At 38.1% G+C, this 27,732-nt stretch overlaps 1 protein-coding gene across 2 annotated transcripts in view; it reads left to right on the top strand.

The window, feature by feature from the left end:
• The window catches only part of RNF217 (ring finger protein 217), a 118,511-nt gene that overhangs the window by 90,045 nt on the left and 734 nt on the right, over window positions 1-27,732 (top strand). Inside the window, exons 3-6 of one of the 2 annotated variants that reach the window (XM_052645733.1) lie at window positions 2,554-2,718; window positions 21,500-21,701; window positions 25,491-25,562; window positions 26,940-27,019. In XM_052645733.1, coding sequence (XP_052501693.1) covers window positions 2,554-2,718; window positions 21,500-21,701; window positions 25,491-25,562; window positions 26,940-27,013 — 513 coding nt within the window. In that variant the 3' untranslated portion in view covers window positions 27,014-27,019. Of the gene's footprint in view, window positions 1-2,553; window positions 2,719-21,499; window positions 21,702-25,490; window positions 25,563-26,939; window positions 27,650-27,732 lie in introns of those variants that run through there. The other variant, XM_052645732.1, reaches the window with a different exon arrangement.

Raw genomic sequence — 27,732 nt, 5'->3', positions numbered from 1 at the left:
TCAAGTCCATGGAATTCTCCAGGCCAGAATACTAGAGTCGGTAGCCTTTCCCTTCTCTAAGGGATCTTCCCAACCCAGGGATCGAACCGGGGTCTCCTGAATTGCAGGCAGATTCTTTGCCAACTGAGCTATGAGGGAATCCAGAGTAAGGCGATATTTATTTTCCTGTTTTCAGTGAGAGACAGTAAGCAGGCGGGTCTGAATTTAAGTTATTTATCTTCACTTGAGAACTTGGTGCAAAACTCCTCTCACAGTTTCCTGCCAAGTCTGTGTTGTCAGTGAGGACTGGCCGTAGGATCTGCAGTGAAACTTAGTTGTTTATTTTGTGATGTTGGAAGCCAGAATCCTGGCATGGATACCAAATACCTGATTCCTTATCATTCTGGTACCTTAGGAGAACCACATATTTCCGATTGTCTTCATTAGACATCTGTAGATAAGATAGTTCAGCATTAGTCACAAAAATCCTTGAGCCATTATAGTGTCTGACATTCTTTGAGTTAATCCCAGTTTCAAGGCACATGTTATAGTTATTCTTTGGCTATTCATTGCATAAATATAATCTAAGACTGGCATTAAAAACCAATGAGGTTTTTTTTTTTTTTAATTTAACAATGGTAGAGTTAATTTAGAATTGTGTATAATGTCTAATAGAAGAGAACTGAATTAAATATTCAAGCCCTCTGTCATAGTGGCAGAAGCAAGAGGTAAAGTGAGTCTTTTTTATTTCCCCATTTCATTCATTATATTAAAAAATTATATTCATATAGGCCCCATATGATATTTACATGGTGTTCTTCATTGTTTTCAGTGATCATTTTACATTGTTTTATTACCTGGAATTTACCTACTTTGACTCATTCTTCTTACTTTAAGAATAAATTAATTTAACTTTAATGATCAGAAAAGGCAAAAATGGTTATTTTAAATGACCTAAAAAATCATCTTTTTAAAAAACACAAGAGATTTCCTAGTTTATCTGAGTAAAATCTTGAAAGAGATTTTCAAAGTTAACCTTATATTTTTAGTGTTATAGAATTCTAATTCACTGATTAGATTAACCACATGACTTTCTTTGACCTTGACATTTTACTTTTGAATCATCAAAGTAAGAATGCAGTTTAGTATGAGGAAATGTTTTAACACAATAGAAAGAATGCTGGCCTTGGAGTCACAAGTTTACTTGCTATGTTTCTCTGGGCAAGTTATTTAATCTCTGTGAGCATTAGTGTCCTCACCTGTAAACGTATGTTGTTCATACTGACTTTGGAGCATTAGTTTGTTGATAAAAATAAAGAATGCGTGTAATGCAACAGTATAAACATTATTGTATAACAGCATTTTAATAAATATACATGAAGATTTTAAAAAATTGATGACAAAATGCTGTTTTGTTTTGCCATCAAGTTAAAGCAAAAGTATTTTTGTTACTCATATTTGCACAGCAAGAACATTATCTGTTCTTGACATAGGTGCATGCTGCAGTGCTTAGAGTTATAACAGAAGAGTTGACTGTAATTGCCATTCAGTTAGCCTATAGATTGGAACCACTGTTTTCAAAAAAGAAAGTAGTGGCCTTGTGTACAGCTTACCAAAAGACTTGCTAACTCATCTTCAAAGCATGGTCAGTAAAATCACTCATGCCGAGTGAGGTAAGAAGCAGGAGCACAGAGGAGAATAGTCACTTATCATTGTTTGTAGTGACATATTTTATTAATCACTTTAATCAAACAGATAGAAAAGTCAAGTTATGCCCATATGTTTCTAGAGTGAGGACCAGAAATATGGTTTGAGAGTGGGATACTCCATTGTTATTCAAAATGCAGGAAGTCAGATAAAATGTCTTTCTTGTCAAGAGGAAGACAGATATTTTTAAAACATACACATGCATTCTGTACACCTCTGCACAGTGACCATACAGAGACATCTTCTGATAGTTTCCTAGGTACAGGCCACAAGACCACCATACATACAGTTTTCTAATAAGATCCTTTGTATTATTTTTTTAATTAATCTCCCTCATATGAGTAGCAAACCAGGGGTATCCATTATCATAGCAAATGCTGGTGTAGTGGTTCATCTGCTGGTGTGTTTTTTATTTGATGAAACATCTTGTGGCGGGCGGGCTTTGATTTTATAAAAGTGAATGAAGCCAAGAGCAATGGAAATGCCTGGGAAACTGGTTCAAGGGCCAGACAAGTTCCAGGGTGGTAGCCTGAGTGGGGATTCGGGGCATTTTGACCTTCAGATTTTACCTCTGTGCTTCAATTTGAGGGCTTTTCTTAAGGCCAAATTTATTTCCAAAACATCCCAAGTGTTTAATTCTGCTGTGGTCTACAGACAGCCAGATCATCCAGGCCAAAGCCGTTCTTTCCTCCTTTAATATAAGAGTAGTCATATCTTACCTGTAGTTTTGGTTTTATCCATGGGGAGGTATTTTAAATTTGGACCAATTACAGCCTTTCAGCTAATTTCTCCAAGCATCACCATTCTTATCTTCTTAGACACTTTAAATATATCCACTAGTACTTAACATTACTTTTCCTTACACAGATCCAGTGCCCCACTTGCCAATTCGTCTGGTGTTTTAAGTGCCACTCTCCTTGGCATGAAGGTGTTAACTGCAAGGAGTACAAAAAAGGAGACAAACTGTTGCGTCACTGGGCCAGCGAAATTGAGCATGGGCAGCGGAATGCCCAGAAGTGTCCAAAGTGCAAGGTGAGACCACCTTTAGGAGGAAGGGGGTCACTGAACAATAATATTTACAATGTTGAAGTGATTCTATGTGTAACTTTCCTAATGCAGGCATGGAGAAAAAGAATACTTGCTGTTTCATTTTAGAAGAGTAATTATATAGCTAAAAGGAAGATTTTATATAGAAAAATATATAGAAAAAATATATAGTGTATATTTTTATTCACCTTATATTTCAAAATTTAAATTTAAGTCTACATGTAGACTCCTTAAATTTTGAGGATGGGTCTTAAACTTCAAAATCCTGATTTTCCATTTAAAAATGGAAATTTATATATAGGAAAAAACTCATATGAAAAGTCTATAAAGTATTATTTCGAGTCTACATTAGCAAACTGTGTTATAATCACTTCTCAATTAGGTAGGCTGTGAATCCTTGTAAGCCTTTGCTTGTTTCTCTCTGCCATTGCTTGTCATTTTAGGATCACATTAAACTGGCCGTTTCCTTTTTTAGACTGGTGAAGGAGAAACTAAAAGCTCAGGTCTTTATGGATCCCATTTTTCAATTTTCTGTTGATAATCATACAGATAATCAAGAGTTGGCAGGCATTTGAGCGGAGACCTAGATGTTGGATGTCAACTGTGCAGACAGCCAGGGAAAGGAATTTCTCCTATAGAGAAATCAGCACATAAATCCAGCCAGAAAACTTTGGATTTGGTGCTTACCAGGCAGGGATCTGTTGAAGTTTTTCTCTTTCTAAAGCTCACTGCAGAAAATTATATGTGTATATATGTATATGTATACTCCACCATGTGTGGTTTTCAGTTTTTGCCAAATTTATTTTTGAAAATCATGTCTCAGTTCAGTTCAGTCAGTTCAGTGTAAACTGGGCCAGATTTTCTTTTAAGAATAATTTTGCCATTTCTTTCAGGAGAACTTAGCACCAAGGTAAAAGAAATTTGAATTATCAGAAAAAATTTAAAAATTAATCATGTGAACCCAACTTGAAGTAGTATAAGTATATTCTGAAGCTTATAGATGAAAAAATATATATGTATGCACAGATTGACTACACCAACATCATATACTAGTTAATACGTATATTAATAGTCAGTAAAGCATTGCCTAAAATATCATGTTGTGTTCTTAGTAACTGGAAGAAAATTTTGAAATAGTTTGCATGGCCTGGCCCTGTTAAAAGTGGTATCTATGGATGTCTGAGTTAAAAAGCTTCCTTTGTTTGTCTGTAGAAGGCAACTCCATCTACAGTTATCCCTTTGGTTTTAAGACTCTTTCAGATTGCTGCATCGATTGCTCTGTACACTTATTTTTCACCCGTTGAAGAACAATGAGAGAATGAGGCCTTTCCCCCTTCCTCCTGCCTTTTCAGTTTACTCAGAGCTACTGCTCGCTTTCAAACTAAATAAAGGCCAGCAGGAGTTCGGGAGCCCTGTTTAAGTCATTCTACTTGACACTTTGCTCATAATACTGTATATTTCTCTCTGAAAAGCTGTGAAACAGTTGCCAGTTGGCCTGGCTGGCAGAACCTGTTCTCAGTGAAGAATACTGCAACATTTCATGTTAGGGATATTCTGAATGAGTTGAGGTAGTACATAAAAACATACATTTGTTACTGTAATCCTTTAATCTAACATTAAATGGACTCTGATTCATTGAAAGAAAAAGCACCCAGCTGTAATGAAATTTACTGAATGCACTGACAGTTCCCCACAGTTTTAACAAATATAAACAGTTAAGAGAAAACATACATGCTGGTTTTCTTTTGAAATAATAGCTAAAAAGTTGAGGTTTTAAAAGGAATTACCTTTTGATTAGAAGGGAACGGGGCCGAGGAACCATGGAATGCGTTTACATTCATTCCATGTGGAGCAGAGAACCCACTTTCTAGTGAGATTCAGGTTCCATGAAATTTGTGTCAGGTTACATCATATTTTATGACTTGTTTTGAATACAGATTGTTTTAGGGTTTTTTTAAGCCTGTGACTTTAAAATTTTGTATTTTCTTAATTCTGATTTTGTTGTTGTTGGGCCATAAAATTTTATTTTTGCCCATGAAACCTCCTGAAGAGTAGGAATCCACAGGGAGATATTACTCAGTGAATTAATACTTTTTTTTAATGGGCCAAGGCTTTATTTTCCTAAATACTCTTTTAAGATTTATAAGTAAGAAAGGAAGATGCTAGGAGCTTATGAAAAAAAATTTTCAGATAGTGCTTCCAGGTGAACAAAACAATTATCATATATTTTTATATAAATATGTTTTTATTAATGATAATCAAATGTGTTTAAAATTTTGTTGGGACCAAAGTATATTTATGTACCCTGCATGGGTATATTAGATTGATCCATAATTATAATAATTATTTTGATTTTTAAGTGATTTTTTTTTCATAAAATCATGTAACATATGATAGAAATTCAGAAAATAGAGAAAAAGAATTCACCACTCTAATATACTCACTATTAACATATCAGTGTCTTGTTGCTCTTTGATCTTTTCCCTATTTAAGTAACTTTAAAAAAAATGGTAATATGGGGATAATTTGATATCCCGTATTTCTTCCATTTAACTTTTCAAACCATTCTTAAGTTACTAAGTGGTTTTATAGCATGTATTAAGTGAAAGAAAGTGAAAGTGTTAGTTGTTCAGTCATGTCCAACTCTTTGCAACTCGTGGACTATAGCCTGCCAAGCTCCTCTGTCCACGGAATTCTCCAGGCAAGAATACTGAAGTGGGTTCCCATTCCCTTCTCCAGGGGAATCTTCCTGACCCAGGGATCAAACCCAGGTCTTCTGCATTGCAGGCAGATTCTTTACCATCTGAGCCACCAGGGAAGCCCAACATTTATTAACTATGTAATGTTTGCTTAAATATCCTCCACCTATTAGATACCAAAACTGGTTTTGTTTGGGATTGGAATTCTTTAAAAATATATCCCTATATTATAATTTGTTAATGATACTCATCTGGAATATATATTTTTCCATATTTTAGACCTTTTCTGAAGATAGAATCACTAGGTTAAAAGGATATCAATATATTCAATATTTAGTACATATTGCCAATTTGTTTTCTAAAAAGATTGAAACAATTTATCACCAGAATAGCTTAAAAAACTATTGCTGTATGATCATTTCTTATTATTTAGCATTTCAAGTATTTTTAAATGCTTATTTAATAATTTAAAAATACTTTGTTCTTATATTTTGAATTGAGTATATTTTTAAAAATATGTACTTTAAAAGAGAGCTGGACACATTTTCAGTCCCTTTTACCCAATACTTTGAGGCAAGCCAGTATAAAGCCAGCAGGAAGTTAAAATAAAGAAACAATTACATTAAAAATGTATATATAAAGTAAGTATCATCTCTTCAAAAATATTTCTTAAATATTGTAAAATGTTAATGTTATTAAAAATGGGTGATAAATTCATACATGTCTATTACACCATTATCTTTAATTTTTAAATGTTGAAAATCGTTCATGATTAAAAGTAAATAAAACCTAACAAGGGAACAGAAGGACTCTAACATCAGATTTCTGGAGCTGCTTACCCATCTATATTTGCCCCTGCAATCTCTAAGGATGTGACTGTTGCATTTTCATTTTTATCCTCACATAAAAGTTAAACTTTGAATACTTGGTTTACTTAAGTGAAGTTTGGTTACTATTTCTCAAAATGGTTAGCTTTTTTAAATTGGAAAATTGAAACATCCCTGCTGCAAATTACCTTCTTCCTTAATGTCAGATAAGAGAAATATTTATGTAATCATTTATATAATGTGGAACAAATACAGTCATAGCCAACAAGATGACAGGCAGCTGACCACTTGAATTTTTCTCTTACATAAATAACCACATATCACTATTTAGAACATTTTACAAAGCACTGAAGAGAGAATTAATTAGAAAGTTATACACTTCATAGGCTAATATTTAAGTAATGTGATTTATGAATTAAGGGTAATTAAGTCATTTATTTTATTTCAGTTCAGTTCAGTCACTCAGTTTTGTCTGACTCTTTGCAACCCCATGGACTGCAGCATGCTAGGCCTCCCTGTCCATCACCAACTCCCAGAGTTTACCCAAACTCATGTCCATTGAGTCGGTGATGCCATCCAACCATCTTATCCTCTGTCGTCCCCTTCTCCTCTTGCCCTCAATCTTTCACAGCATCAGAGTCTTTTCCAGTGAGTCAGCTCTTCACATCAGGTGGCCAAAGTATTGGAGTTTCAGCTTCAACATCAGTCCTTCCAGTGAACACTCAGGACTGATCTCCTTTAGGATGGACTGGTTGGATCTCCATGCAGTCCAAGGGACTCTCAAGAGTCTTCTCCAACACCAAAAAGCATCAGTTCTTGGGCGTTCAGCTTTCTTTATAGTCCAACTCTCAAATCTATATATGACTAATGGAAAAACCATAGCCTTGACTAGATGGACTTTTGATGGCAAAGTAATGTCTCCGCTTTTTAATATGCTATCTAGGTTGGTCATAACTTTCCTTCCAAGAAGTAAGCATCTTTTAATTTCATGGCTGCAGTCACCATCTGCAGTGATTTTGAAGCCCCCCAAAGTAAAGTCAGCCACTGTTTCCACTGTTTCACCATCTATTTGCCATGAAGTGATGGGACCAGATGCCATGATATTCGTTTTCTGAATGTTGAGCTTTAAGCCAACTTTCTCACTCTCCTCTTTCACTTTCATCAAGAGGCTCTTTAGTTCTTCTTCACTTTCTGCCATAAGGGTGGTATCATCTGCATATCTGAGGTTATTGATATTTCTCCCGTCATACTTGATTCCTGCTTCAAGATGATGTACTCTGTACTCTTGATTCCAGTTTCTCATGATGTACTCTGCATATAAGTTAAATAAGCAGGGTGACAATATACAGCCTTGATGTACTCCTTTCCCTATTTGGAACCAGTCTGTTGTTTCATGTCCAGTTCTAACTGTTGCTTCCTGACCTGCATACAAGTTTCTCAAGAGGCAGGTCAGGTGGTCTGGTATTCCCATCTCTTTCAGAATTTTCCACAGTTTATAGTGATCCACACTGTCAAGGCTTTGGCATAGTCAATAAAGCAGAAATAGATGTTTTTGCACAGAGTCAGACATGACTGAAGTGACTTAGCAGCAGCAGCAGCAGATGTTTTTCTGGAACTCTCTTGCTTTTTCGATGATCCCGCGGATGTTGGCAATTTGATCTCTGGTTCCTCTGCCTTTTCTAAAACCAGCTTGAACATCTGGAAGTTCACAGTTCACATATTGCTGAAGCCTTGCTTGGAGAATTTTGAGCATTACTTTGCTAGCGTGTGAGATGAGTGCAATTGTGCGGTAGTTTGAGCATTCTTTGGCATTGCCTTTCTTTGGGATTGGAATGAAAACTGACCTTTTCCAGTCCTGTGGCTACTGCTGAGTTTTCCAGATTTGCTGGCATATTGAGTGTAGTGCTTTCACAGCAGCATCTTTTAGGATTTGAAATAGCTCAATTGGAATTCCATCACCTCCACTAGCTTTGTTCATAGTGATGCTTTCTAAGGCCCACTTGACTTCACATTCCAGGATGTCTGGCTCTAGATGAGTGATCACACCATCGTGATTATCTGGGTCGTGAAGATCTTTTTTGTACAGTTCTTCCATGTATTCTTGCCACCTCATCTTAATATCTTCTGCTTCTGTTAGGTCCAAACCATTTCTGTCCTTTATCGAGCCCATCTGTGCATGAAATGTTCCCTTGGTATCTCTAATTTTCTTGAAGAGATCTCTAGTCTTTCACATTCTATTATTTTCCTCTGTTTCTTTGCGCTGATCACTGAGAAAGGCTTTCTTATCTCTCCTTGCTATTTTTTGGAACTCTGCATTCAAATGGGTATATCTTTCCTTTTCTCCTTTGCTTTTCGCTTCTCTTTTCTTAGCTATTTGTAAGGCCTCCTCAGACAGCCATTTTGCTGTTTTGCATTCTTTTTTCTTGGGGATGGTCTTGATCCCTGTCTCTTATACAATGTCACGCACCTCCATCCATAGTTCAACAGGCACTCTATCAGATCCAGTCCCTTAAATCTATTTCTCACTTCCACTGTATAATCATAAAGGATTTGATTTAGGTCATACCTGAATGCTCAGTGGTTTTCCCCACTTTCTTCAATTTAAGTCTGAAATTGGCAGTAAGGAGTTCATGATCCGAGCCATAGTCCGCTCCCGGACTTGTTTTTGCTGACTGTATAGAGCTTCTCCATCTTTGGCTACAAAGAATGTAATCAGTCTGATTTCGGTGTTGGCCATCTGGTGATGTCCATGTGTAGAGTCTTCTCTTGTTTGTTATTTCAGTGTCAACATATTTCCTATTTGTAGGAGGCAGGACACTTCTCTCTCTTTTTTTTTAAAGAAATGCCAAGACATGAACAGGGAGTGCTGAGTTCTAATATGCCATCTTGTTTTATTCATAAAATGCATTGGCATAGAGTGCTCTGTCTTTCTTTGTGGTGTTTGCACAGCAATAATGCTAGCAATACTATCTACAGGTACTGATATTAATTACATATTACTCTCCATTGTTGTTATACAGTTTTATTAGTTATCTCATCAAATCCTCACCTGTGATACTAAGATGCTAAGTTCCAGTGTGCTATCTAGATCTTAATTATTAAATGCTTTTTGATGACGCTAAGATGTTTCACAGGAAGAGAAGGGGGTGGCAGAGGATGAGATGGTTGGATGGCATCATTGACTCAGTGAACATGAGTTTGAGCAAACTCCAGGAGATAGTGAAGGACAGGGAAGCCTGACATGCTGCAGTTCATGGAGTCACAAAGAGTTGAATGCGACTTAGTGATGGAACAATAGCATCAAATTTCAAATTAATAGGTACCATGGCATTAAAAGACAATAATAATAAAATGATAGGTTCAATAGTATGTGAGTTACATTTATGTCTCATTTAAATCTCTAAGGAAAGTTGTGAGAAAGATACAGAAACAGCTTCAGAGAGGCTAAGTAACTGGCCGAAAAGGCAGACAGAGAAAAGTGAATTATATTCATCCACAATTTATTATGAATTTCAAATTAAAGAAATTTACTCGTCAAGATATTTCCCTTCAGATATTTTATTCTCTTAAATCCTATAAAAGCTGCTCTGGGAAAAAAATGTATTGATTCATGGAAATGATTAATTTCCTCCTGTTCATATCAAATTAGCACAAATCTCTGTCTATGAGTTCTTATATCTGAGCAACAGCTGTGTAGCTTATGGTTGCTAAGGAAAGAATTTAGAATATTAATGTTGGATTTTTTTAGATAATCCTGCAGTTCTCTGGCACTTCACGTGCCACTGCAAAAGTATGCTCAGGGGCTGGTGACTGCTTTTAGATAGTACCTGTTATAGAGGATAAAATAGCTTTTCCTTGACCACTGACCACCCACTTTAACCCTCCAGATTGCTTGACATCACTACGTTTGATTCAGTAGTTATCACTGCTACTGTTTTCTTGAAGTGCCAAAATCTAGACATTAGTTGTGAGAAGAGCCTGATTGTTTGGTGGCAGATATTTTCTAGGATATAAACTGTATTGCATCCATGACCCATTTTTTATGACTAAAAACTTTGATGTTGATTAGCTGCCCGAGATTAAATGTATAATGTTAGTACATACAGCATTTCATTGAAATCAGTATATTGTCTTAATTTTAATATGCGACGGTTTAGTTGCTAAGTCGTTTCTGACTCTTGCGACCCCATGGATTATAGCCTGCCAGGCTCCTCTGTCCATGGGATTCTCCAGGCAAGAATACTGGAGTGGGTTGCCATTTCCTTCTCCAGGGGATCTTCCTGACCCAGGAATCAAACCCAGGTCTCCTGAATTGCAGGCAGGCTCTTTCCTGACTGAGCTACGAGGGAATCCCCATTTAAAAAAAATATAGAATAATAAACAAATATATATAAACAAAATAATATAGAATATCAGATAGTCTGTATTCACCTGTTGTTATTCTTATAGAATAGTAGAATAGAATAACAATAAGTGAATATTTCAACATGTAAATGTTCAGGTACCATGGCATTAAAAGACAAGAAGCAGCAATCAGATTTTTGAACCCATTTAAAATGGGTTCACAAATTTGGATTTAAGAAACCATGAAGGAAAGCTTAAATATTATCAATACCTATCCTTTTATTTGAAGACAATATAGTATATTTATCTGTATGTATCTATGCTTATAAATATATGTGTATATACATATGAATACATGTGATTATATTGCTAGAAAATTCAGGATACATTAAAACCACACATACATCTTTGAAACATATATAAAATGGAGTTAGAGTCTAAATCAAGCAATCTTTCTCAGTTTATTCTGTAGTTATATAGTAATTAGAAAATTATCTATTAAAACCGTACAAACAATATTTTGTGTTTATATGTAAGATGAAGTTAGGTTCCGTGTTCATATATTTATAAATAGACTCTCTTATGGTCCTAGTGTATTAGAAAATAATATGGATGGAACTTAATCCTCTTCTGAGCAAAATGTCTGAAACATTGAAGAACAACCTAAAACGCCAGCATCAGCCACCTTTGTGACTGCCAAACATCTCCTTACCAAAGAAATTCTGAAACATCTCCAAGGGGCTGAGAGTCCATGTGGAGAGCCTCTGATAGAGATGCGGGCTTCTGAGAGGATTTCTAGTGAGCTGTGTGGGCACGGAAGAATGGGGTAAAAATCTGCCCATTTTCTGTGTGGATACCGACGGGGCCAGTTTTTCTAAAGGATTTAAAACTTTCTGTGATGGTTCATTTCCTTTCCTTTTCATTTCATTTCCAGCTTTAAAAATTGCTTTTTATTTCTTCAGTCAACTCAACTTGGAATTCCAGACAGGGTGCACGTTTTGCTGGTAGCAGCAGTCAGTAGGCAAATAGTTTGGAGAGGTACGAGGAAAGATCTGCATCCAGAGGAATAAACAGCATCTTCACCTGCTTGCCTTCATGGACTTCTCCAACATAGATCCCTCTGCTGTCCCCAAGATGGGCCTTCTCATAGTCTCTCCATCTCAGTGAATGGCAGCACCAGCCTTCTAGCTGCTCAAGTCAAGAATCTGACCTCATTCTCTCACACCCCACGTACCATCAGTCATCAACTTCTGTAGATCATACTATCAAAATACATTCAGAATTTGACTAAATCTCAGCACCCCCACTGTCACTAATCTGGTTCAGGGCACCAACATCTTTTTCTCTCAAAGACTTTTGCCACAACCTCCTGATGGTTTCTTACTCTTCGCAGTGTCTTAACCCAGCAGCCAGAAGGAGCCTGTTTAAACATAAGGAAGATTACATACTCCCTGCTCAAAATCCTCCATGTCTCCCTTCTCACACAGAGCAAAAGCTAGTCCTTACAGTGACTATAAGACACATCACACTCTGCTCACACTTCCACCCCATTATCCCTCTGACCTCATTTTCCACTTCCTTCGCCCTCCACCAGCCACCCTGCCCTCCTTGCTGTGCTTCAGAAGGACCAGGCGTGTTCCCTTCTCAGGGTCTCCATACCTGTTCTTCCTTTTGCATTCCCCAGATACCTACACACCCAGCTCTCTCCCTTCATGTCTTCGAACAAAATTCAGCTTCTCAGTAATCACTTTCTCCTACCTTATGCCCTTTATAGGCTTTGTTTGTTTGTTTGTTTGTTTTCCTCCCTAGCACCATAGTGCTATCACTATTTAAAATAGTGGATATATTTTGCATCTTGAGAGCAGGGGTTTTGATCTGTTTTTATCCTTGAGATACCTTGAACATTTAAAAGCAATGCTGGGCACTGTTCAGGACTGAATGGACAGTTGATGAATGAATGTATGTCATTTTACTTTACTCCTTACCTGCACTTTTAGTGAGACTCCATCACGGGCTCTGTACAACATGGTTGTTTTTCTTATGAAACCCACATAAGGGAACACACAGAGGTTACGCAGGAAGATGACAAAACACTGTTGCACTTCAGTAGGGCTTTGCATAGAAGTATTATAGATGAGTTCATGGTAAAGGGGGTATCTCCATTCATCTTGCAGAAACCAGGGAGAGCTATGTTATTGAGAATTCCTGGGTGGATTTTGACATAATGAAAGGTATCCAGGGGTGAGAGTATAACACTTAAAGCACAGGACACAGGGCCAGGAAATGAGTGTTGTGTAGTGGAGCCACAAGTATTTTGTGGTTCCTTTAGAGTAAGGTTCACAGAAGGAAGTGGTGAAAGGTGGGGGTAACAGATACAAACAGAAGCCTGGGCCTTGCATGCAATGTTAAGAAATTTGGATTTCATCCTCCAGACTGAAAGTTGTAAACAAGGGAATGGTGTGGTATCCAATTTATATCAGTATTTTAGGTTGGTTGCTGTTGATCATATGAAGGTAGTTGTAGACTTCTAGAAGGAAATGCTGATTGTATGAGCTAAGGTAATGGTCAGAGGCTGGAGAAGAGGAGAATAGCTCGATAAATATCCTGGGGCTGAAACTGTCTGATCTTGATAGATAGCTGGAAGTGAGAAGAGGATAATAGCTAGATATTTAGCTGACGTATCTAAATGGATGGTGATGATACCATAGAAAGTGCAAGTGTTAGCTGCTCAGTCATGTCTGACTCAGCGACCCCATAGACTGTAGCCTGCCAGGCTCCTCTGTCCATGGGATTTTCCAGGCAAGAATACTGGAGTGGGTTGCCATTCCCTTCTCCAGAGGACCTTCCTGACCAAGAGATTGAGCCCGGGTCTCCTGCATCACAGGCAAATTCTTTACCATCTGGATCATGGTACCCAGATATCATAAACTGAGATAAAGTTACTGAGATAGAGTTACTTTTGTTGTTGGGCTAGGGAACCTTGCAGGGATTATGAGTTTGGTTTTGCTTATTTGACTTGGAGATGGCTGTAAGGCATGCAGGTGTATATGACCCCCAAACAGTTGCTGTATGACTCTGCAGCTCAGGAGCGAGGTCTGCAGTGGTGATTTAAGAATGAAATCCAGTGGAGGGAAGTTGAGGCCATTTGAGTATGGAAGAGACTACACAAAGAGTGTATGCAAAGTGGTGATTCATGGATGGAATTAAGAGATAAGTGAAGAAATAGGAACCTAAGAGAGATAGGAGCATCTGGGAAAGAAAAAAGGTGTCATTGAAGCAAAAGTACATCAAAGGTCAGAGGGAAGTAGTGCCCAACTGATTAAATGACACTGAGAAATACAATCATGTAAGAATTAAAAATGTATTCATTGGATTTGGCGATTAGAGGGCATGAATAGTACTCACTTGTTCTTTTAATAAATAAGGCATATTGAGAACAGGCTATGTGACAGGGTCTGTGCAGCTGCCTCTGATAAAATAACAAACAAGATGTGTGTGATATGGACCCTTTCAGACCTTGTCAACTGGGAGAGTAGAGAGTTTGAGCAGAGAGATACATGTAAGTAACGAGGCTTACAATAGAGACTGAGAAATACTGTGATAGGGCTGGTATAGGGTGCTTCTCACTTTATGGATGATGATGTTGTTCAGTCGCTCAGTTGTGTCCGACTCTTTGCGACTGCATGGATTGCAGCATGCCAAGCTTCTCTGTCCTTCACTATCTTCCGAAGTTTGTTCAAATTCATGTCCACTGAGGCGGCGATGTTATCTAATCATCTCACTTCGTGTATCATTTCATGGATACAGTGCCCTGAATACACTGTTCTGGGAATGGTCTCCCGACCTCTGAGTCTTCTTAACTGGTGAACTTCACTTGTCCTTTCTCAAATCAACGGACACTTCCTCAGACAAGCCTTTTCTGACCCTTAGATCAGATCAAGCTCCTTCTGTCAAGTACTCTTCAGCCCTTCTCCTTCATAGCATTTATCATAGCTTATGAGTCTCTATTTATTTGTACAATTTATCACGTCCATCAGTTGGACCATAAAGAAGGCAGAGTGCCAAAGAATCGATGCCTTCGAACTAATACTGGAGACGACTCCTGAGAGTCCCCTGGACAGCATGGAGATCAAACCAGTCAATCCTAAAGGAAATCTACCTTGAATATTCATTGGAAGGACTGATGCTAAAGCTGAGACTCCAATAGTTTGGTCACCTGATGCGAACAGCTGACTCATTGAAAAAGTCCCTGATGCTGGGAAACATTGAGGGCAGGAGAAGAGGGCATCAGAGGATGAGATGGCTGGATGGCATCACCAGTGAACATGAACTTGGGCAAACTTTAGGAGATAGTGAGGGACAGGAAGGCCTGTGGTGCTGCAGTCCATGGGGTCGAAAAGAGCTGGGCACGACAGGGCGACTGAACAACAGCAACAGCATCAATACGTTAGACTGAGAGCTCCTTAAGGGCAGAAGCCATGTTGGCTTTTATCAGTGAGCAAATAAATATTTATTGAATTAATGAGTGAATAACTATTTCCTGGAGAAACACAGTTGATCTGGATGTTTCAGTAACATGGGATTGCAGTCGACTGAGGAAGAATTAAGAAATGAGTAAGAAAAGCAGTGAGAATAGCCTGTTCTTTTAAGAAGCTTAGTTAAAATGGAAAGGTGAGGGTAATCATTGGCTAGAAGGTCATGTGGAATTAAAGGAAGGATTTATTAGGATGGGGAGACTTGGGAACTATTAGCAGGCTACGTGGTGCACAGCCACAGAAGGGAAGGGGTAAAGATGAATGAGAAGGAGGGGAAAACAGACATCTGGAAATTTCTGAGGACATGGGTTATGGAAGCAAGGGAAGTATGGTCAAGAAGAAGGAAGAAACTTAGGGGCTAATTTGTAGCACAGTTCTGCTCTGAGGAATAAGAACTGGGCAGTCTTCTCACTCTTCGTCAAAGAATGTGCCATCATAAATCAATCATAAGACTGAATTGTATATGAAATTCTCTGTAAGAAAGAAAACCAGTACACTCAGTTCAGTTCAGTCGCTCAGTCACGTCTGACTCTTTGCGACCCCATGGACTGCAGCACACCAGGCCTCCCTGTCCATCACCCGGAGTTCACGCAAACTCACATCCATCGAGTCGGTGATGCCATCCAACCATCTCATCCTCTGTCGCCCCCTTCTCCTCCTGCCTTCAGTCTTTCCCAGCATCAGGGTCTTTTCCAGTGAGTCAGCTCTTCGCATCAGGTGGCCAAAGTACATTACATTAGAGGACAATTGAGGTTAGAGTATGGCTTTAAAAAACCAACATAGCAGGAGACACCAAACAGTTTTGAAATCAACATCTTATTTTATTTTTTACAGAATAGTTTACTAGGATAGAGGCAACCAGAGTTGACACTACGGGATTCCTGCTGCTTCGCTACCCTTTCCCTGTCTTCTAGTCCAGTTTTTGATGGTTACTATTTTAGTTCCTTTGATTATCTTTCACCTTTAAATACTGTCGAGAGACTTCTGTCCAGTGTCTAACAGTTTAGGCATAGATGAGGATCTAGTCCCCCTGCAATTCTTGCTACCTCTCTGTTTCCCATTTTCTGTAAGCTGTGACTTTCTTTTTATATTGTCAAATTTAATAACCTCCACACTATTCTGACGTTTACTACTTTTTTCCCTAAAGAACGATTCTAATATTTGAAAACCAGTTGAGTCTTTACGTATCAAGAACATATAACTATGGAACAAGGATTACATTTCCCTGTCTATGGAATCCCAGCTTCTAGGAAACATGCCCCCTTGCATCTTTGTGCACTCTGTTTCTCAGTTATGCTCTAGTTTGTTATGCCTCATATTTGAACCTTACATGCCCTTTATTTTGTTTTGCTTTTCCTGAAAGTCTTTATTGTATTTCTTCCTTCCATATTGGGAATAGAAATACCCACTTTATTTATCATGTCATTTAATATTTAGTTCCTTATAAATTTTATTGCTTGTTGTATATTCCATTGTTATTTTTTGAAGACATGCTTGAAGCCAGCTGACTTCCTGCTCTAGATTGGACTGGCTGCTTTGGAGCCCATTCGCTGGGATTTCTCACGCCTTTTTTTATATGTGGTTGCGTTGTCCTTCTTGCACATTCACTCGATGAAGTGCTTCCTTAGGTCATGGCCCCAGAAAGGGCACAGAGGGGTCTTAGCATCTCTAGAATTGTTTCATTTTTGCCCTTATTATTGTGTGTTTCACAATTGGGCAAGGAATTCTAGGTACATGTTTTTGATCAGGTCTTTGAAGGCTCTGCATATATGTTTGCTCTTAAAATATCCCTGTGTTGGGGTGTCTTTGCTGGCTCAACGTTAGAGAATCTGCCTGCCAGTTCAGGAGACGTGGGTTCCATCCCTGGTCCAGGAAGATCCCGCATGCCACGTAACAGCTAAGCTCGTGTGCCACAACTCTTGATCCTGTGCTCTGGAGCCCGGGAGCTGCAGTTCCTGAGCCCACGTGCTGCAGCTACGAAGCCTGTGCCCTGGAGCCCATGCCCTTCTCCCCAACAAGAGAAGCTGCTGCAGTGAGAAGCCCGCACACTGCACCTAGAGGGTAGCCCCCACGCACCACAGCGGAAGCAAAGCCCGCACGGCAGTGAAGACCCAGCACGGCCAAAGAAAGAATTACCAAAGAAAAATCCCTGGGTTGTGGAGAATTAGCATAGTGAGATCAGTTAGGATCTAAGAGTAGGTCATCGGATCTCCAAAACCTTCTCTCATAATTATTGTTTCTAATTCATCCCTCCCAATATCAAAGCCACTGAGGCAAATGCATATATTAAAATCATTTTATACATAGACTGAATCTCACTGGGAACAGTAATAAATAACAGTTAATTTAGTTATCATTTCCCACTTAAAGGATAAAATAAATCTTCAATTCTTGGTGAAAGTGGAGATAAAGACTTGTAGGCAGATGTGTACTGATTTAGTTATAAAACAGTTTGGATATTTAGCAGTACATTTATTGTTATTTTTCCGCCTTAGAATTAAGCAGAATCTGTATGAAAATAAACAGCTGAATTCTAGCTCAGTAGAACTAGAATTTAAGATAGTTTGTGGGCATTTTATTAAACTAAGTGTAAACAGCTCCCCTCTGGGAGTAGATACATTGATAATCTCTTCTTACAGTGTTCATACGTCCTGTAAAGAATGTCATCGGCTCCGAGGTGGCCCATGCTGTCATTTCGATCTACTGCTACTGTGTGGACTTAATATCAAACTCATACTAAAGAAATATCTGGCATATCCTGAACATTTTATCTTATGACTTGTAAATATAGAGATATATAAGCAACATGTAGTGTTTAATATTCAGCTCCTTATGTATCAGCCATCTTTATTTGATATAGATGGAGAGAAGAAACCCTGTCCGTGGTAACAAATCAAATGATGTTTGTGGCTTATGGGCAGTCAGTTTAATCTAGTGCATTAGAAATATCTCATCTGTCTTAACTCTGTCTCCATCTCTTAATTAAATACAGAATTTTGATGCTGAATTACACTTGGGCAATTAGTTTATTTTTTAGCAGAGATGAACTGATGAATGTTTTGAAGCTATAATAATGTTTTTAAAGCTTCACTGAGAAATAAAATGGACTTTACATAAATGTAATTTATTTATTTATAGCATAGTTTAAAGGTTTATTGAAAATTTTAATAGCAAGCCTTCATTCCAAAGGATAAGGAAGTCAAAGAAAAAATATCAATTTGCTTTCTCAGAAAAAGTGACCTTTTTTTCTTAATTTAGTTTATTATTTTTTAATATAAATTTATTTATTTTAATTGGAGGTTAATTACTTTACAATATTGTATTGGTTTGGTACATCAACATGAATCCGCCACAGATATACACGTGTTCCCCATCCTGAACCCCCCTCCCTCCTCCCTCCCCGTACCATCCCTCTTTAAACCGACTTTAAAAGCTTTGATGTTTTGAAAAAGTGACCTTGAATATTCAGGGAACTCATTTAGCACATGAAATTTGTCATCCTCTGGGTGTCAGAAGTTCAAAATTATAACTTGCTTATTAGCAAATGTGAAAAGTCATGTCTCTTGTTACAAGTTAACTTGGATTATGTCAGTTCATTTCTCTTTTAGCCTGAAGTTATAAAATATTCATATATAATCAAGATATATTTGCAATAGTATTAAAGGATTCACTATGTACCTGACAGAAGTTCTGAAACCATTTTTCATGATTAAATCATTGCTGTTATGTGTGTAAAATATTCACATTACTCTATGGAACCATATAACCTGCAACATATAGGGTTCCTATAGAGTATTATCAGAGCTTAGAATTTTATCACTTCCTGTGTAGACATATTATTGGACTAACAGTACTTTAGTAGCCTGCTATGTTTTGAGTGTTGTTTTTGAAATAAGGAAAGACTTAAAATAGGCTAGAAATTACAGTCTTTGGTATTTAAATGAATAATGAATATACCACATAAAGATTTTAGAACACAATAAAAAGTATTACAAACAGATGTAAAACAACAGTGTAAATTGAATATGAAATTTTGAGGCAAATGAACTGTCAGCGACAAGTTTAATTTCTTAGAACAAGTTTCCTGTTGGAAAAAGTTTGAATATTATTTTAAAGGAAGAATGTGGATTCGTCCGGAGAGCAGCTAAGCCAAGCAGAAAGACTCAGACATGCCTCGTGCAGGAGGCAGACAGGATGACATTGTCAGCAAAGAATACGATTGACCCTCTGGTTTTATCTTTAAGTTTATGATAAGAGGGTGCTTACCTTCCTGGGTAGCTTGAATGGTAAAGACCCTGCCTGCAATTCGAGAGACCTGGGTTCAATCCCTGGGTTGCAAAGAATCCCCTGGAGAAGGCATGGCAACCCACTCCAGTATTCTTGCCTGGAGAAGTCCATGGACAGAGGAGCCTGACGGGCTACAGTCCATGGGGTCACACAGAGTCAACACAACTGAGCAACAAACACTTGCTTTCATGTTAGCATAATAACAAAATAGACATGAATCAGAATCCTTTCTCCATTCATTCAAGCAGAGTACTCTTCTAAGCTCTGGTTATGAATAAACATGCCAGTCTTATGGTTGGTCATGAGGGTAAAGATGCTATGTATGTGCAAAGTTTGGTATATAATAGGCTCCAAGCAAGTATTAGCCCTTCTCCCTTTATAGGTCACATACAACACTATGGTATGTGGCTAGGAAACCTGTTAAGATTTATTTTCTCCATATCAAGATCAAATACAACATACAGTGCAAAGGTTGAGGATATGAAGAAGTAACCTTTATTTTGGATGCTTAGCAGTTGTCTCTGAACATGTTTTCTCCTAATGCTCAGGTGGTTTAAAGGATGAGAAATAATTCAAGGGTTAAATAGGGCCTTGCCCTACATCATTCCTAAATGCCATCTGCTCTGCTAAGTGGATGCAGTCACAGCAGTTGTTCGTCAGGCTTATTCATGGAAACAGGCCCTATGGGTCCATCAGGGGAGAAGTGACCAGGAAGCTGCAGAGCTTAAGCTGCCAGAGATGCTCACCTGCATGGGACCCTTTGTAGGCATCCAGTTTGTAATTTGCATGCTTTTCCTTTAAGCATATGTGTGCTCAGTCATCTACAACTCTGCGACTTCATGGACTGTAGCCCACCAGTCTCCTCTGTCCGTGGCATTTTCCAGGCAAGAATACTGGAGTGGGTTGCCATTTTCTTCTAGAGATCCTCACGACCCAGGATTGGGTTCCTGCATTGACAGGCGGACTCTTTACCACTGTACCCCCAAGCCCCTCTAATTAGATAACCTTCAGGCTCCACAAAACCTGGGTCTACTCTCAAGGGACTGTCAGATAAAAGGGGAAAAAAAATCAATACAATTGAAAAAGATGAGGTGGCCAATAGCAGGAAAAGCAAGTTTGGCTTCTATTGACCAAATAATGATTGGTAGTTACCTTTGAACACTGATGCCCATATGCCCTTGACCATAGCTAGTCCTTGCCTGTCCAGGAAGGTACTCTCTAGTCTAGCATCAGTCTAAGAATCATGCATATGAAGAAGTGATAAAAGAGGTCACCTGGCAATCAGGGAATGTCAGTTATACTGCCCAGTCTTTGGTTCCTCACAGTTTTAGGTGAGTGAAGGGGGAGGGATAAATGGAACCAGTATTGTACTGATCTGACTCAGTATGTGCGTCCAAAATGGGTTAGTCCCTCTATGTATATTATCACATTTTTATTCTCATAAGTAATCTAATATAAGTAAGTAGTATCATCTAAATTGTAGCCTGGGAGATAAGAAGTAACCTCAGCTATTACCTGTAACTTGACAGCAACAACTTCTGTATTTTCCTGTTAACTTGACAACGACAACAGTTATGCAGGTAGCATTGTATACACAGTCCTGTACAGGCATTTGCAACTAACATTAGAGCTAGGAACTAAAATGGTATTGCAGATACACTTATACCTACTGGGGCTTTACTGGTGGCTCAGCTGGTAAAGAGTCCACCCAACTGGGTTCAGTCCCTGGGTTAGGAAGATCCCCTGGAGAAGGGAAAGTCTACCCACTTAAATTGCCTCCTAATCATTGAGTAAGATGTATGTTTAGAAAGATAAGTGAATTTTCTTCAGGATGTGTTTGTTTATATTAGTCAAAATAGGCCAACAGCTTCAGCATCTGAAATGTTAATGAGCTTTACCCATCGAAAGGGTTTGATATAAAGATGGCCTTAAAGGATGTGATTATAAGCAAACTCACAGCTTCAGGAATGCTATCTAAGGCTTTTATTTTGGTGAAACTTGTATCTTTGGTTCCATACATCCTTTATTAAACATTCAATAACCTTGTTCTTCTTTCTCTCTTTCTCTGTCACAGATCCACATCCAGAGAACTGAAGGGTGTGACCATATGACCTGTTCCCAGTGTAACACTAATTTTTGTTATCGCTGTGGGGAGAGATACCGCCAGCTCCGTTTCTTTGGAGACCACACCTCAAACCTCAGTATATTTGGATGCAAATACCGCTACCTCCCGGAGAGACCTCACCTAAGGAGATTAGTGCGAGGGTCAGTCTGTGGTGAGTGTCCAACATTATTTATAGGGGTCTTCCTCAGGAAGTACGCGGTGATGATGATAGAGCTTAGAAATGTAATCCGACAGCTATGATAAATCTCTGCACCTGGCATGCATTCTAGCAGAGCCTTTAGCTGAAAATAGGAGGAAGACATTTTTCTCTCCTTTTGTGTTTAAAATAAAAAAAAAAGTTTGTTAGCAGGACACTACCTATATGAGCAAGTGGCTTTTGTTCAAAAAATGAATAATTGAGTATACCGCAGAAATGTGAAGTCATTAGTCTTCTGAAACCCTATTGTAAGTGATTTGATAAAAGGGAACACTGTCACATTTATTTTTGTAGTGATGATACCTAGCAACGGGTCTTAACATATCGCCTCTGTTTATTCACGGAAGACATAACAGTACAAGTTTTAAAACCCCTGTGTTTCCTTTTGGGGCCTATTTTCATGTGTGTGTACGTGTGTACTCGTGTGTCAGGATGTACCTGACAAAGCAGGGAGCAGCTGGCCTTATAAGTTCTCTCTCCTACACGTATTTTTCCACCTTCAGGACAGCTGTCAGACCATCTCAAACTGCTGTCAGACCATCACAAGTATGGCAGGAAAATGTGGACTTTTCTCCTGTGGACAAACAGGGAAGAATACAATAATCCATGTTACCCATTCCATTTTACAAAATGGAATAAAATGATTTTGTAAGCAGTGTTTTTAAATAAAAGAGCAGTTCAGTTTCAAACATCTCATCCCTACAAAAGGCAGGACAAAGAGTTACTCTGTCAGTCCCAAGCTTGCTTCCTCCCTGCCGTGGAAGAGAGTGGATGGATGACAGCAAAGCCCTGCTGACCTCTGTGTTTCCCTGATCTACAGTTTGGGAAGTCTGCACATGTCCTTGGATAGAGACAGGAAAAGGGCCTGCCCTCCACTGATACCTGGAGGATGAGAAACAAGGTCTTCATTTCATGTCACCATCTGCCCAGCTACAGATCAGAGGTTCTGCCTCTAGAGAATAAGGCAGAACAGCAATTGGAGGGTAATTAGCGTCCTCTGACATGGAAGTATCTCCCTAGTAGGGAGTAGGCAGATTTTTCAGTGAATGGCTTCCTGGGTAGCTCAAACAGTAAAGAATCTGCCCACAATGCGGGGGACCTAGGTTCAGTTCCTGGATCAGGACGATCCCCTGGAGAAGGGCATGGCAACCCACTCTAGTATCCTTGCCTGGAGAATCCCATGGACAGAGGAGCTTGGCGGGCCACAGTGCATGGGTTTGCAAAGAGTCAGACATGACTGAGTGAATAATACTTTCACTTTCACTTTTTCAGGGAGTAGGCGGATTTTTCAGTGAATCGTATTGGGAATAAAAGTGACAGAAAAATGCTTAGTTCTCATATTATTCCATACAAATATTCAAAGTATTAAAGCATACATTGGTGAAGAAAATACAGGTCTTTAATTGATTTCTTGTTGGCAAGTAGCTTATATACAAAAATGGCTTATGCAAAAGAAATGGAGGCCCCCGAAAAATAAATATCAATTTTTTTTAAAAAAAGAAAAGAAGTCTGGAACCAGAATTGAAGAAATAAAGATAGCCAATAAACATGTTTTAAAAGATTCAGCATTATTAGTAGTCAGAAAAATGTAAATTAAAATAAAATGAGGTTTCTTTGGATTATTGATTAGCAAATATTTTGTCAAGTTAATACTCTGTGCTGAATTTCCATGTTCTATTGAATGAATTGGAAATTTTGTGCAGTTCTTTTACAAATAAGTTTGATGGTAACGTGATAGACATTTTAAAATATAATAAATCTAGGCTGACAATAGTGTACTTGCAAGTATAATTTAAACTAGCAGAAAAGGGAACAAAAAAATAAGTACTAAAATATTTAAATAGGATAGGATATATGGATATGATAGAATATTGTTTCAGCTATTGAGAATAGTATTTTAAAAGAATTATTATTGATCTAGGAATAACAGAATCTGAGCTTAACTGTCCTCAAGACAGTTTTAAAAATAGACTTAAACATGTATCAAATGGTGATTGCATGATTATAATAAGTTTATTGCTTCCCAGAGAGAAAGAGAGCACATATCTGGTTCTTTGAGTCCTGTGATGTTTGAAAACAATAGTGCTGTTACTTTGCAGTCATGTTTTATCACTCTTATGAAAATATCACTCTTATGAAAATTGATAATTACTTAAAAAAGAAATATGAATGAGCACACACTGAGCTACATGTACAGGAGAAAACGGATTCACTTAAAATATGCATGTCAATATATTCTAAACTCAAGCATAGCTTTATGAGTGTACAAAATAAAATTGTTCAATGGGAGTTAGTATTGCTTGATAGATTATATCATTGGTGAAAAATGTAAGTAAACCTCATGGTTAGACATTTTGTCAACTGAATGGCAATTTTTTCAAAATTAGATATTAAAAAATATATTTCCTAAAAAAAATATTTTCTATCTATATATTTTCTGTGGTTCCAAAGACCCTTTCTTAAGAATAAAAAATGTTAACATTTTTCTGACAAATTTCCAACAAACGGCAGCGTTATGTTTCTGTTTTCTAATGTAGTTGAAGTGAAGTGAAGTTGCTCAGTCGTGTCCGACTTTTTGCAACCCCATGGACTGTAGCCCACCAGGCTCCTCCATCCATGGAATTTTCTAGGCAAGAGTACTGGAGTGGGTTGCCATTTCCTTCTCCAGGGGATCTTCCCAACCCAGGGATCGAACCCAGGTCTCCCACATTGCAGGCAGATGCTTTACCGTCTGAGCCACCAGGGAGTTGGTTAATCCAAATTACCATCCTTATTTATAGAATGGTGTTGCTGCTTGATTCTTAAATAGCAGTGTCATTCTACTGCAAAGTCCCTGCATTCCTTCCTCTTCTCTTGTGTTTGGGTTCTGTAGCTGTTGCTACGTCACATGCTTTGAGATCAAGATTACCATGTAATGATAAAGATTACGATCTAAAGACATTAACTATTAGCCTCTATTTTTGTGCTAGTGCCTTTTAACACCAGCAGGATTCCGGTTGTGACCTCTGTGCTGTAACTAGAGTTTATTGTAATCACTGCTCAGTTATTCATTCAGAAGAGAAAATGCTGGTTGATGCCACTGGCATCCTTACCAGTGTTTAGCCTTCTTATAAGTGCTTCCTTTTTAAGTTTGCTAAAATGATTTATTTGAATAACCTTCAGTATATTGTGTGTCTACTGGTAATTTTCTCTAACAACAGTATTGAAACATCCCATTTGTCATTCAGTATATTAGATGTTCGTGTTATTAGTTTTCTTTGGACCCAGGAAATAAATAAATCACATTTTCAGATGTGGGCTTGGGCACTACTAGCGCTCCGTTTTGTGAGCTAATTAGATTTTCTTTTGCCGGCTCAGGATGTGTCACTGCCTTTTTAATCTTTCAGAATATTAAAAAAAAAAATGAAAGTGGAAGAGATCTAAAGGAAAAGCATAAAGCTGAATGGTTCTGGTGGAGTGAGTGAGTCAGTAGCTTTAGAATTTTCCTGGTTAAAAAAAAAAAAAAGAATTTTCTTGGTTGTATAAGGTAAGTAATTTATGAGATGGATGACTCATGTGCTCAGGACTTGAGTGAAGTTACTGAATTGTACATATTTGTTCTACACCTGATACATTTCCAGAGAAATATTGCCTTAATTATAACGACTCCTTAAAAATACACACTGTGATATTTAAAAGCGTTGCTGAATTTGTATTTTGGTTTTAGTTTAAGACTCTCTAAATGGTTTGCCTTTTGTTTTCCAGCTGGAAAATTGTTCGTTGCACCTCTAATTCTGGTCTTGGGATTAGCACTAGGGGCCATAGCAGTTGTCATCGGTAAGAAACACTTAATGTATTTGAGATAAGAATTCTCTGGGTGCCGTAGAGAAAACACGCGTGTAAATGTAATAGTGATTCAGTTAGTAAGCAGGGGAGATACCTGTCCCGTGCTTGCTCTAGATAAGCCATCAGCACATGATTTATAGAATCAGAGGGGTGTGTTTCATATAGGATGTATTTGTGTGGCACTTTTTCAGTCCAGGAATACTCTCATTCATATTTCTTATAAAGCATTATTAACCCTCTTTTAATACAAAAATTAATGTAACTAGAATTTTACTGAAAGATTCCAGTGGACAAGAACCCAGATTTTCCAATTCTGAGTTCAGTTTAGAGCATCCAAGGAAAGAGGCTCTGGTTCAGTTTGGTTAGTTCTAATAAAAGGATTCCCTGGGTCAAAAATACATTTGATGTGTGTAGGAACACATGCCCAACATAAAATTGAGCACTGACAAATAGAAAATGTATCAGTGATAAATATAGTCATACAGGTATATTAAAATGCACATTTCAAGCAGTGATTCTGAGACTCGGGAGTGCTTTATAAGAACCATGAAGGCTGGTTAAAACACAAGTTAATGGGTCCTTGCCCTAGTTTCTGATTCACTATAGAGATAGGACCCATGCATTTCTAGTTCTAAAAGGTTAGGTGACACTTATGCTGATAGTTCACGGACCACACTTTGAGTACCATTGCTTTAGAGAATTTAAAAGCAAACATGATAGCTAAAGGCTGCTTGGATAATTGTTCCACGTAATAGATAGGATTTCTCTTTTTTCCTAAGTAAATTGATTTTATATGTAAAGTTCTGTATAGCGAGTAATTCGTATTTGAATTATAAAGTAACTGACATTTATAAGTTCTTACAATGAGTGAGGCTTTATGAAGTAGATGCTATTTCTGCATTTTACAATTCAGGAAATTAAAGCTAGTCACTAGGACCTCACAAATGGTAGAATTGGGCATCAAAGCTGACATTTGCTCCACCACCCATCTTCTTGAGTAACATGTTAAATGGCCTGAAACCAAAGCATGAATATCAGTGTGAAAGATATAACCAGGGTTAATAAAGAAGACTTAAACTTAAGTTTTGATATTTTGATTTTAAAAAATTCATATCAAAACTGGTGTCACAGACTCTGTTAAAAGGTGAAGAGAGAGTTTAAAAAACAAAAAAAGAATGAAGAAGAGAATCTTGAGAATCTAAGTACATTTCATAGCATAGGTATCTTCCCTCTTCTCATGTATTACTAAATAATGATTATTAATAAATAGCTTGCAAAATGAACATTTGAAAATAGAAACGTTACAAATCTATAGTACAAAAAGCCTGTTCTTTTAATTAGCTTTCATCTTTTTCTTTTAATCCCCAGGTTTATTTGTATTTCCTATCTATTGCCTTTGTAAAAAACAGAGAAAACGATCACGGACAGGAATGCACTGGTAAATTCAGGTGAGGTCACGTGATAGCGCTGGTCTGGGTAAGAACCGCACAGGATGATACACGCGTCAGAGGGCTGCACCTTGCGACCGCCTGGAGGAACCTCCTGCCTCCTCTTCCCCGTGTTCTCTGCAGGCCACAAAGCCTCTAGCTCCAGTGCATTCCCAACATGGAATCCTGTCCTTTCCGTATACAGATTGCTGCTTTTACGAAACGGTCACTTTCATAGACTAAAAACATCTATATCATAGACTCTTCATGGTTCTTGGAAGACAATACTTTAATTAGAACCAGTTATCCTCAAAACTGTCTGAGCATGTGTCTCCTGAGCATTGCTTAGACTGTCTTTGTCCCTGACTCTCCCTCCAGGCCTTCTTCTGAGACTTGGGGTGAATAACTCAAGTGCCACCTGCACACCAAGCAAGGCCACCTTTCAGAAGATGGAGGCTTACCACGTGCACCTGTTTTCATCTGTGTCCCAAGCATATAATTCCTTCCTCCTCCAGATGCTCTAATTGTTACAAATCTCAATGCCCGAAAAGGAACTAATGAAACTAAATGAGAAGACTCTGAAGTGTATACGTGTAGGGGTGTGAATGTGTGTGTATATACATATCTGTATTAAAACTAGGTCCATACCTTGTTCTTGTCGACTTCCATGCCTCTACACTATTTTTCCACATTTTTGTAGACGTATTTAAAGACGATCGTTCCTTTGTGGGCAT

The sequence above is a fragment of the Budorcas taxicolor genome, chromosome 9 (assembly GCF_023091745.1).
Source record: "Budorcas taxicolor isolate Tak-1 chromosome 9, Takin1.1, whole genome shotgun sequence".
NCBI lineage: Eukaryota > Metazoa > Chordata > Mammalia > Artiodactyla > Bovidae > Budorcas > Budorcas taxicolor.
This window is presented reverse-complemented; position numbering and strand designations above follow the sequence as displayed.